General features: G+C 27.4%; 2 protein-coding genes across 2 annotated transcripts in view; both read right to left on the reverse strand.

The window, feature by feature from the left end:
* Positions 1-13945, reverse strand: part of LOC125827712 (floral homeotic protein PMADS 1) — a 305579-nt gene that overhangs the window by 274125 nt on the left and 17509 nt on the right. The window lies entirely within an intron of this gene.
* LOC125827723 (bZIP transcription factor 11-like) lies at positions 4778-6151 on the reverse strand. The gene has a single exon (XM_049507051.1). It carries the CDS (start codon positions 5458-5460, stop codon positions 5005-5007), a length of 456 nt encoding a protein of 151 aa, XP_049363008.1. The 5' UTR covers positions 5461-6151; the 3' UTR covers positions 4778-5004.

Consider the following 13945-nt stretch of genomic DNA (forward strand, 5'->3'; position numbering starts at 1 on the left):
TAGCTCCTGCGTCTTTTGGAGCTGATGTTGTCATTATTTAATTAAACAGCGTTTGAATTTGCATTTTTTTTTTTAACCAATAAAATTTGTGTTCATTTGATCCCAAATTGGATTTGACAATAATTCCATGAGTTAATAACTTTGATGGTCACTCAACTATCAACTTTTTTCACAAAAAATCACTCAACTTTAATCTTCAATTCAAAAGTCACTCAACTATGACTTCTTTGCACAGAAAGTCACTCAACCTATTTAATTGTTTTTTTCACTAAAATTTATTGACATGAAATTTTTATTTTTAATCAAAATTTTAAGAACCAAATATATATCCATTTAAACCATTTAATGACCCATCCCATTTAACTCTACCTGCTAAAAATATAATATTGAAAATTTTATTTAGGCATTGCATTTCTCCAAATCTTTCACGACTGCATAGAGTAGAGGGTGGTGCTGAAGAACACTTAGGAGAAAGAAGGAGACAATATCTAGAGAATGATTTAGGGAATTAATAGTAAAATAAAAGGTTTAATATCATATTTTAAGCGTGTCAGGTTAAATGGGGCAGGTCATTAAATGATTTAAATGGATATATATTTGGTTCTTAAAATTTTGGTTAAAAATAAAAATTTCATGTCAGCAAATTTTAGTGAAAAAAATAATTAAATAGATTGAGTGACTTTATGTGCAAAGAAGTCATAGTGGAGTAACGTTTGAGTTGAAAATGAAAGTTAAGTGACTTTATGTGAAAAGAGTGAATAGTTAAGTGACTATCAATTATTAACTCATAATTTCATTTATGTTCAACTTTATAACCATGTTCTAGATTTTATAAATAAAGCAATAATGTAAAGGAAATACTTCTCAAAGTCCTAGTCGATATTGACACCAAAAAACAAAAATTATAGGAGCGAATGGGATTAGATATTTCAGCAGTCCTAATCATAAATAAATATTAGGTGATGTGTATATTAATGTACAGTGTTATAATTAACGTGTTAAGTATCATATCTGGAGAAACTCAAAAGAATTGATTGGAGCTTGCACAAAAAATGAAGCATGTGGTTTAAGTTGATACAAAGTGAAAAATCTTATCAGAACTTGACATGCCGTATAAAAGTTTCGTTTCTTTGAAGCACAAAACAATGGACCTCACATTGATCACCTAAAATCAAATTTAAAAAACAATTGATCTTCATTAATTTAATCTAGACACTTACAAAGATCAAAACAATTTTCTAATCTGAAAAACAACTAATGGATTAAGAAGTAAATCGGAATTTAAAGTGAAAAAAGGGAATATGCTTGTGTTTGGTTTGGGGAATTAAAAGATTTTTCACATCTCACCAACTAATTCAGAATATATAGCATGAAAGGCAACAAAAAATTTCATTAATATATTTTCAAAAAATCATAAGTTAAACATTTCACTATCAAATTACCTAACACTTGAAGATTGTCTTTTTCATCCATTATCACATAATATTATGTTGAATATATTCCCATTTACGTGGAATAATATTGTTGGTTCGAAATATTATTGATATGATATGATCGATTAGAATAATAATTGGATCATTTTTGTCTGAGGAGATAAGATTAAACTTAGAAAAATTTAAAATGATATGGTATACATTGTGTTACGTTCAACTTCTTTAATTTCAACAAGTTATTCAAGAATAGAAATTGATGATGCGACGTAAGAGAAATTAAACTTCGATATATTATAACTTAAGAAGTGACGGAATCGGAAATTTGAGTAAGGAGATTTTAAAAATGTAAAAACGAATCAGGCATTTCATTACCATGCCTTCCAACCAGACAACTTTTCTTGAACATACAACAACATAGCCTGTGAAATCTCACGAGTAAGATTTCGGAAGGATAAAATATACGCAAATCATATCACTATCTCGTGGAGGTAGAGATGTTATTTTCAAAAGACTCTTGGCTCCCAACTTTCCTTGAACATAATTTAAAATTTTAAAAATTAGGTTAAACGTACTTAGGTTAAATCTTAATTAACTTTTGTTGCCAACAAATATATGTATGATATCTCTTGTGGTTAGATGAATGTATCCATCTTGTTATTGCATGAAAACTATTGTTTATTTATTAAAAAATCTCCATTGCTTTTAGCTGGTTTATAAATTAAAGTCATTTAAATTAAAACAAGCTAGGGATCAATCCATAATTTCTTAATTAATTTGAAGTGAGCCCTCCATTAGATAATGGTGTCCACATGTTTCATCATTTCAATACCATAATATTAACAAAGATACATTAATTAATATCAGCATTTTTCTTTTTTTACATGCATGCAATCATTTCGTTAAAATAGAAATATTAGTTGATGTTTTCATCGAAATGACGGGTATGTAATTTTTAATTAATTAAATTTTGTGATTCTGATCTCTATAAGTAAGAAAAATATTAATTTTGATTATTTTTAGGATTACATCATCCTCCAAATATAGTAGCAATACACGTTTAACATAATATATGAATAATTAGATAATACGAACAAATAATAATTCGGGTATATTTTTTATTCACAAGCAAATAGATTAAAAGTGCACATTTCAATTGAAGGTAAAATATATATGTTTAGTCAAATATCAAAACTAAAACAAAATATATTTTAATTTTTCTGTAGTATACTTGACTATTAAAATTTTAAAATGTTTTAGAAAATTGGAAATCAGTGGTTAATGTAAAAGGTAAAATAGAAAGAAAAAAAAGTGTCCTTCTCGTGATATACGAAAGTGAAATTTTTATTTGTATTATATAGTGAACAAGTAAAGCGAACCACAGCTAAATATGAGCAATTATGGAGGTTAAGTGCATCTTTAAGGCATTAATCATCATTACTAATTCTCCATTAGTGAGAAGCAATGTCTGTTGAAAAAAGGATCAATTAACTTTTGCTTTACTTTGGCATCCTTTTTAATGATGGTAATTAGAAGCTAGCAAGCAGCTAATTAAATTTCTCAAGGAAAAAAATACATTAAATTAAACTTAATACTATCATAACTTATGCACTAAACATGCACCTTCATGACTACTCAATTAAGATGAAAAAAGAAATAAATTAAAATGCAAAATGATTTATTTAGAAATTAAATTAATTTTAGAACATATACTCAATGACTGAAACCAAGGAATCATTATAACTCAGCCAGGAAATTTTATATGTTTTTTTATATGATTTTAATTGACATTTATTGATTAATGAATAAATACTTCTACAACCCAAGTGAAAACTAAAATAAAATAAAATTGGTTTGATAAATATGATAAATCAATATTTGATTTGAGAAGGTTTGCATTGGAGCCGTAACTATTTTTTCATCTTTATAAATTCAAAAATCTCAAACGATATCTTTACAATCTTTAATGTAAGATTTGTTGACACAAATTCAAATAAAATCGAAACCAATATAAATATTTTAAAAAAAAGATGTTGAGTTCATATGGTACTCTTTCTGACTCCTATTAATGACGGACAAGGTTCTGCAAGATTTTGAATTAAGCATATATCTTTCATTTATTATAGCACATGGTTTTGGTATCCAGGGTTCTATATTAACTTAATTTATTGAATGAAAAATGTACCGCAAAAACCTACAAATAATACAATCTCACTCTTTTTATTTCGTTGGATATCCGTAATTAAGTCCGACTATTTTGAATCGCAGCGTATAAGTTTTTATTCACAGTGTACTTCTTATTAAAAAAATCGTATTCAAAACTCGAATTCAAAATTTTTGATCAAAGAAAAAATACTGCACCACATCCTTTAGTGATCTATACCATCGACTTGTATCTTTGATATTCTAGATTCAACTTTTTAAAAATCTACGTTCAATATATACACCAAATTACATTTTCATTTACCACAGTCAAGTGAGAGACCAAGATAAAATGTATATTGATTTTAATTATTATTAGGTGACAAAAGTACAAAAAGAAACACATGCCAAATTATCTTTAATTTGATGCGAACATAGTGTGTAGGTATATTTTGTCAATCTTCTTCTTTGTACTTTTCCTGAGCAAAAATATAAAAAGGGCCTGTAACCGTATTTGTTTGGATCTCAAAGTATTACTCATTATTTACCTCATCTCGATTTATGTGATATTATATTGATTTTTGATATATTCTTTTCGTTTCAATTTGATGTTTCGTTTAATTTGTCACAAAAAATTTAGAAGTATAGAAGTTTTTTAGATCTTTTAACTTGATATTTATAAAATTATAAATTATTTGCAATTATAAAATTATGACATATGTTTTGAACATACTAAAAATAAAGTATGCTCCATTAATCAGGACAAATCGAGTGAGATATTTGGAATTGCTTAAGCAATTGCTATTAAAAAGACTTTTGAATATACAATTAATATTGAATGAAAAAATGTTGTCAATACGATTCAGAAATGAATATAAAAGAAATAGGAGCGACGCCTAAATATTTGAATGCTCTCGATCATATTTGATCATATATTATATAATATTTGAACAAAATAGCTCATAAATTAGAGATCTTTTGAGTGAAGTTTTTTACCAGGTGAATTATACACGAGGCCAAGACTGCATTTGGATTATGTAGACATATGTAGTTTCTTAATAAACAAAAAAAAGGTAATATATTTGGAGAATTTCTTGCAAAAATAATATAAGTAGGAAAAAAAACCAAGAAAAAACAGAGAATATATTAATTGTAGTACATAGAAACAACTTGCATTTATTAAAAATAATAAATAGAAAAAAAAACACAATGCAATCACAACCATTCATTCCAATATATCATCATCACATGATCCCATTTTTTTTACATGCCCAAATAGCAGTCAACTAATCCTCTTTGACTGCTCAAATTTCACATTAAACTCATTCTAATACTCAAATCTTACTACTAATAATACTTCTTAAATAAAAATAAAAATACTAATAAAATAACTCTTCCACTCATAATCCCAACAACAACCCTTAATTAAACTTTAATACTGATATAACATATCAGCTGAAGCCATAATTGGCTGATTAACATACATCAAATTCCATGGATTAATCTGAAAATCCTCTTGATAATAATAATTATTATTAATATTATTATTATTTGAATTATTGATGTAAGTGAGGATTTCATTAAGAGATTGCAACCTTTGAGTTAATTCCATCATTTGTGCTCTTAAAACAGAGTTCTCTGCTTCAACATTACCATATTGTTGTGTTGTCATATTGATGCTGCTCAGTATGTTGCTGTTTTCTTTCTTCAATTGTGTAACTTGACACATCAAATCATCCAAATGTTTCTGTTTTCTCATTCTTGATCTTCTTGCTGATTCGCGATTCGATTGCATTCTCTTTCTTTTCCTTTCATCAACCACCATTAAAACTTCATCACAACCTGAATTGTTTGGAATCTGAGATGAATTACCACTAGAAGTAGCCATTTTTTATGTACACAAGGTGAGAAAGTACTAATTTTAAGTTTTAAGGTATGCTAGCAAAATTTGAAAAACTATGGATGAAGATTATTATTATTATTATTATTCTGAGAAAGTATAAAACCAGTAGAGGAAAGAAACAGAGAAAGATTGAACAAGATGAGTTCTGCGTCTAAGTGATGAACTGATTATATAACCAGAACGAAGGATTTCACTAAGAACTGGAGACATGAATCTGGTACATCAATAAATATTTGTATTTAGCATTAATTTTTTTCTTTGTCACAGATCTTTAATGGGTTTCAGCAAGAAAGAGTAAAAACACAGAAAACAGAGGTTAAAAAGAGCAGAAAATGGAGAAAAGATTGGATCTTTAATGGATTTCAGCCACAAAGATTGAAAACCCAGAATAGAAAAGGTTAGATCTTTAATGGTTTTCAACAAGAAAGATTATAAAATCCAGAACAGGAAAGGTTGGATCTTTAATGGGTTTCAGCAAAAACCCAGAAATCAGAGGTTAAAAGTAGCAGAATTGGTGAAAAAAGATTGGATCTTTAATGGATTTTAGCCACAAAGACTAAGAACCCAGAAATGAAAAGGGCTAAAAAAGAGGAGAAAAACAAGAAACAGAACAACAGAAGGAGAAAAACTCAAAAACAGAGTAAGCAAATGGGAAAAGGAGAAGAAGAGGAAGAAGAGGAAGGAATTATCATTGAGATTGTGGGTTAATTTAAAGGCACAAAAAGGTAAATTAGAGAAAAAAAAAAAATCAAGAAGAAAATAATAAACAAGTGGGTTGGTGGGGGTAAGAGGGTGGGGGTGGGGGAATTGGAGGGGTGCGTGGGGAAAAAGTGAAGGAATCTTCAAGGAGAGTTGATTGTATATTTTTTCTTCTTCTTTTTTTAATTCTGAAATTTGTACGGTGGAGATAAAAGTTTTTGTTTTTGTTTTCATTTTACATTTGGTATTTGTATTGAAATTCGACTAATTCAAATTTGCACTTTATCAAGCCTCACTCAAGAGGAAACACTCTTCATCAAAAAATTTACTTATATTTAAAACTCAAATTCAAATATTCTATTTGACATTAAAATAGTCTCAACCACGGCAACACAACTCTGAGCGGTGGATGGAGATGAAAGATGAGACACAAGTGTACAATTCCAGCTGTGTGCGTTGTCTATTTATGAAATCAATGGGTGTAAAAGTAGTGCAGAATCTGACGTATTTTAATTTTATTTTACCTTGTTTTCATCACCCCACACCCCTCGTCTCTTTTTCATTTTTACTGTTATGGAATTTACTTTTTTTTTTTTTTTACTTTAACTAACTTTGATGGGTTCACTAAATGTTACGAGGATAGCGACAAGAATTTGTGGTAGAGTAATAAATATTATTTTCGTCCATTTTTATTTATTATATTGTGCTTTTTGAAAATTAGTTTGACTAATTTTTAAAGTTAAGTTAGATAACATTAATTCGATATTTTAAACAAAAAATTTAGATATTCAAAAATTATAAGAAAAACGCTATAAATTACAATTTCTTGCATATCAATATGATGAAAAAATACATGATAAAATATTAGTCTAAGTTTTTATAGTTTAACTCTAAAAAAAAAACTATAACAATTAAAAGTGGACGAAAGAACTATTTAGTGATAATTAAAGGTTTTAAAAAGGAAATATTGGTAAAAGAACATAAGATTAATATATATTTAGAAGATATTAGTGAAAGAAACATTGGAGGCATTTATAGAAAATCATTTCTTCGATGGTACTATAATAAAGAAAAAACTCCCTTTTCTAGGAATGGGTTGAAATGGATTGAGTTAAAATAGGTAGAGTTAATAAATGAGCGGGTCAATAATTCATCCAATTTTAAGTAAGTTAAGCAGATTAAACGGGTTGAATTTGATTTTGTCACTCCTACTTTCTCCCTTATATATGGGAAGTATAAGTATATGAATTAAATGCAATAAATACATTTTTTTAATTAATGGTCTACGCCTTTAAATGAATCTAAGCATTTACGATAGTGAAATTCAACATGAAATTAAATATGTTAAACTGGTTTCATATATACTCTCTCAGTTTTATTTTATTTAGCCTGTGTTAACTTGATACCTCCTCCCCTTAACAAAATATTTATTCGAGATTTATTTTATTAAATTAATCTTATTAATTAAGTTTTAACGTATAACTTTTATCAAACATACCCTCGTGTTAACAAAGTGACAGTTATGCTAAGTACTGATTGAAAATTTACAGTCGTTAATAACACAACTTAATTAATTGTATATAACTAGTCGTTAGTACAGTTTGACAAGGACAACCATAGAATAAATTAATACACCCTATTTATTTAATTATTTCAAAAACCTTATAGTGCCATAACAATGCAACTGAGAGAATCAAGTTATTTTAATACAATTAGAGTTTAGACCGTCATTAGTTGGATTCCTGCAATTATAATATTTTATTTATATGCATCAAAGAGTTAAAAGGTAAATTAGTGGGATTTGTGTCCTTAATACTCCTCCGTTTGTTTACGTCTATTTTACTGTCGGCATTATTTACTTACCTTATTTCTTAAGGAATATGTAAAGTTCAAAATGAATAAAGATGATGAGTTAACTATATAGAAAGATCCATTAGTTCAACCGATTTGTGTCTTCTAAATTCATAATTTCGATAATTTCAGTATTAAGGTTTTTAAATATTTAATCGATCAAATTTAAATCATAAACATGCACTTCTTCCTTACCTTTTTTTTCTTTTATATACTTATTCGATTTCAGTTTTCGCCTCTCTATCTTTAAGGATACAAATAAAAACAATAATGGATCAAGCTCACTATTATTTGATATCGAGAAAAAAAAAACATAATTGTAGTTGTAGAATATAATCAGGATAAGACTTTATAACGTTCAACAAATACATTAATGGAAATACAGAAAAAAAAAAAAAAAAAAAAACCCCATGAGTGGGTACTTTTAGAGACCATTCATAACTATTTAAAGATTTATGAAGATCAATGAAATAAAAATAGAGAGTCCCACCATTTAGCTATGTTGGTGAAAGGTCCTGTTTATGATGAGAAGTCACGTTATATTAGTTGTTGATGATTAATATTCCTTTCGTTTTAATTTAACTGTCCTAATTTAACTAGACATGATTCATGAAGTTTATATAAAATTAAAGAAATAAAATTTTACTCTCCTAAAATTGTTAATTCTGAACAGAATGCATTAGAATTTAACTAGTCACTAATCTATAAAATATTTATCAACGAGCCATATTTTGATGGAGTGTCTACTAGAAATTAACCATTTTATTTATAGTGTTTGAATCGTGTGATCTTAAATTAAACGGAGAAAATATATTAGTATAGCTTATCAAATTAAAATGTGTCTTTTTGTTGGGGGGTAGGGGACCTCCATTTTGCCCTTAGCCCTAAGTCTTGATTGAAATTTTATTGCTTTTAATGCTAGTGATACTATGACTTAAAAGTTTGTGGTTGGCTATAAATGTTCATTGTGAATTCCTATTTTGCCCTTCAACCTTTTTCTTTTCTTTTTCAATTTTCCCTCTTAATTTTGGAAGTACTGATAATATGTCTCATGATTGCATTTCGTTTTCTAAGACAGTTGGTATATTTCTTAGTCATTATTATATTTCAAGTTTAAATTACGACCTCAAATATATTAGTGCTAACTTTTTTATATTTACGAGGTCTCCATTATTTTCTTCTTTTTTATATCTGAATTTGTTGTATTTCAGTCGAGGCCTGACTCTCGAGGGTCCTTCAAAAATAACATTTCTATCTTTATGAAATAGTGATAAAGTTTGCTTACATTTTACCATCTCCAGATGTTACTTGTGAAATTTCACAGAATATGTTGTTATTGTTATTTTAAAGTTGATGAAAATTCTGAGTGACTAATAACAATCATAGTAGGTAGAAATTAGAAAATGAACCTCTTTAATTTATATACAAGTCCTTGTTTTATTGGGGATTAGGTAATGATAAATCACTTAATTAATAAGGACAAGCATGGAAAAAGTAATTATATAGTGGGAGTACAAACATATAGCTAATTAAGACAAGCAAATGTAGGCAAACATATCATTTTACACATGACTAGAATAACTTTGTAAAAACAACAAAATTTGCACAAATTAGAAAAGACACGATTTATTTGGCATCAAAATTCATATTAAAGTTAAAGAAGAATATGAAATCGAAACACTAAAAAGCCTAGATACCTATGTTTTTAGAGGAATATGCTTCAATGCCTAAGTTTTCTTTTTCTTTTTGGCTTAGCTTTAATTCATTTTAATAATCCATAATGCCAACCACATATTAGGTGTATAAGATATAACTACTTCTAAACGGGGCGGATCCACCAATACAGGATCAATTGAATTCATAACTTTTGACTTGTAAATAGAGTGAATCTACCATTATTGAATTCATAACTTTTGACAGGTAAATGAGACAGAATGTATCGTTATTGGTACAGAATTAATTGAATTCATAACTTTTGATATAAAATATACATTTATTAAAATAACACAATAAGTAATAGGCATGAACTTATAATTTTAAAAAAAAAATTCACATTATTTAAATTTTGAATTCACCTATGCAATTGTAAAGAAGTTTGTTTTTCGGTTAAGGTGATTTTGATTATTTAATTATTGAACAACTTTTTCGTTTTTTTCTTTGGTGTTGTACTGACAAATATTTTAGCAGAAAATAAGAGTTGCTTATCAGACGAAAAATAATTAGTCGAAGATATTAGCTTATATAAAGTTTTAATTTAAAAATCATATGATTTTACCTTAGTACAACAGATTTTTCTAACCATATATATAGACGGAGGCGAATGCAGGATTAGGATTTTGGGGGTTCTAAATATCTTTTAAAACTGTCAATCAATTTTGTTAGGGGTTCACAGACTGATATACATACATATTTAACTAATTTTCTAGTATAAATACAGGATCTACGAAAAAATTATTGGATTCGTCCGAATTCACAAACTCCACCTAGCTCCGCCTCTGTATAAAGATTATTTGCAAATTTCATAGCAAATCTAACATGTAATAACGATTTTGTTATATCAGGTTAATGATATGGAAAGTGTAAAGAAACTTTACATGATAAAAAATATAGTAATTCATATTAGTTTTTACTCTACTTTTCAAATTATCATATTTCAGAGTTACCATGAGTAACTTTTTTTACGTTTGTTATAAATAATAACTCAAACCGATAGTGTAGTATATATACTTTTTTATGATTCGCCCATAATAATTATTTATTTTTCGTTGAAATAATTTATTATTATATTATTTTAAAAGTTGTGTTTGACCACAAAAATAAATTGAAACTTTTGGTTAAAATTTATGACCGAGATGCTTGGCTATGAATTTTTTTCTCTTTTCTCAAATATATTTGGTTATAAAATTTCAAAATTCAACTTAATTCAAGAATTTAAAAATAACAAAAATGTTTTTTTCACTTCTTGCACTCCAAATTACTCATAAAAAGTAAAAACAACTCTAATTTATATTCATGAGAGTCATGAGAGAATATAACTCCATCCTTCAAACATTATTTTTTCACTTGAAAAAAAAAACTATTTTTTACAAATTTCATAGTGAAATATGATCAAACGGTCACTACATCCAAGGGTAATAAATCTTCTTTCAACAAAATTTAAAACACTTGGAGTGGGGAGGGATGGGGGGTTAGTAATTGCTTTTTATATATATATTTTTTTTTTATAGAAAGTACAAAATGGTCGGTTTGTGGGGTCATAAAGGACCTACCTGAAAAGATAATAAAAGAGAGAAATGTTGGCTTTCAAGTGTACTTTTTTTGCAAATGGACCCCTCAACAGTAACATTTAGTATAAATGTGGTACTTATACGGATTATGAAGAGATTTCACATGGGCCTAAAAAGCACTATTTCGTAAATAGGGGGATCCTAAAAAGATATATATCACAACTTTTGTAAACTTTCACTTTCTTCTCATTATCAATTATTATATTATTATATTATTATATAAGGAAGTTTTGGTTTTGGTTTTGGTTTTGGTTTTGGTTTTGCTTCTTCTCTGCAACTTGAAGCATCTAAGTTATTACTCCCTCCGTTTCACAAAAAATGGTCTAGTTTGACTTAGCACAAAATTTAAGAAAATAAAAAAAACTTTTGAATCTTTGGTCCTAAATTAAAGTTATGTCAAATGTACAAAAATTGTCTTTTAATCTTGTGGTCTTAAACATGTCACGTGGAAAACTGAAATTAAAATATTACCAAAAAAAGAAAGAGGTCATTCTTTTTTAAACTGACTAAAAAGGAAAGGAGGTCATTCTTTGTGAAACGGAGGGAGTAACTTTTATCTCTTTTCCCTTTTTCGCATACTAGTCAATAGTGAAATTGTGACACTTCTTTTTGTTTTTTTTTAAAACAGTGTATCTACCTCCACGAGATAGTTATAAGGTTTGCGTATGTTATTCCCTAAATAGCATTCGTGAGATTTCACTGAATATATTGTTATTGTTGTTGTTTTGGATGGGATGAATGATTGGTGATTGTAAATATTTATTTATTTGTATAGAGTATTTAGATCTAATTACATAAATTAAGTTTGATCAAGTGATATAATAAAGAAACAAGAATGTATGTTAGTTTTTTTCTTTCTCGTTAATGATTGCCGTGACGAAAACTGATCCTCTATTAACAGTTTAAATAAATCAAATATAGATCAGTTTAATCAAACATTATATTAATAATAATGTACAAGTTATTTGCCAGAATACACACCTAAATAAGGTAACAACGTAAAAGATACTTCACACATTCCAAATTTAATATAAACGATATATATGGCAATTAGGTTTATATATGTTTGAGAGTTGAGACTCACGTAAGGCATTACGTATGCATCATAAATTTATTTTTAAAAAAGGTAACATAAAAACTAGCAAACTTCTTGCTCCATATTTATTTTTCTAATTAAGAACTTAATTCGATATCGGAGAATTCAGTATTTAAAGTTATATATGAAATTCTGAAATTTGTTATGAGTATTTATACGATGAATTTTTCAACAAACATATAAACTTTGAATTGAAATTATTGAATTTTGGAGAACTATCGTTTCTTACATCTAGTTCTTTACTTGATTACAGACAAATTAGAAGAATATTTTTTTATCGTGAAATGCAAAAAAAATTGAAGTGAGAATGCTAAGTTTTCATTTATAGTTTTTAATTTATGTTGAAGAAATTATACAGAATATTAGTGCATCGATGGAACATATGTATATATTTAGTTGGTTTCCTATTCCAAGCATCGGAGCCCCAATTAAATTTGAATTACGCGCACTGCATGATTTATCGGGGGTTATTAGATTGAAACTTGAGATATTTTATTAAAATCTAGTCTTATCACTACACCACAATTCTTATTGGTATATGTATATATTTATATTAATTATTAATAGTATATAAGTGCTGAGCCCTTGAATTAATGGAAAACATGCTATTGTTAACCAAAAAATAAATAAATTACAAAACAGAAGAAACAAGTGGAGTAGCCATCACAACGTTGAAGATATTTTAACCAATCATGTAATTATCTTAATTAAGAAGGAATCTTTCTCCTTTTTTTATTATATATATAATATTTTTATTTTACTTTTGTATGTACCTAAAAGTTCTTCAAGACTGTTAGGAGCTAGCTTTCGTACTTTGTTGAGTTACTGTTAGCACATTGTCATCTGTCAAGACAAATCGATCTTTTACTTCTTCTGCTTTTTCCTATTTTAATTTATATTTCTGAATTTGGATTAATACTATGTATATAATTAATACGATGTATTTATTATATATTGATAATATCAAAGATTAATCTATTGATTGATGCATATAATTTGAATTTTTAATCTATTATATATAAAATATTAGTTATCATTTTAATTGTCTGATGATTGAATATTGCATATCATAGCATGTACATGTAATTAGTATATTATAAGCGTCTTGATGCATCCATGAAACATGATGTAGCCTAGTAATCAATAAAATGGTTGAGGGTTATGAGGTATCACGGGAAATTTGTGGCGGAGACAAAAAATACTAAGTAGGTGATTCTTTTCATCTTTCCTATTCTTGTTGGGCGATATTATCTGAGTGCTTATTGCTAGTGAAAGGTGGGATATCTCGCAGAATCAGTTGAGGTAAAATTATAAGTGACCTGATTATGAATTTTTTATATAATAACAATTTCATCACATTATTATTATGTACTTAAAAATCCTCAATTAAGCATATGTCTAATGGCTATAAGAGTCCATTAATTAATTATAAAAAGAATTTATGCATTAGCTCCACTTACTTGAAATAATGGATAATTTGCAAATATAATAATGAAGCGAGCTCGTTCTAGCTGCTATTTCAAAGTCCAAATAATAT

The sequence above is a fragment of the Solanum verrucosum genome, unplaced genomic scaffold, assembly GCF_900185275.1.
Source record: "Solanum verrucosum unplaced genomic scaffold, falcon-dt-bn FXZP01000064.1, whole genome shotgun sequence".
Taxonomy (NCBI): Eukaryota; Viridiplantae; Streptophyta; class Magnoliopsida; order Solanales; family Solanaceae; genus Solanum; species Solanum verrucosum.

Bases quoted from the DNA above. Each gene is read 5' to 3' on its own strand.
- LOC125827723 (XM_049507051.1), bottom strand. From the start codon at position 5,460: ATGGCTACTTCTAGTGGTAATTCATCTCAGATTCCAAACAATTCAGGT.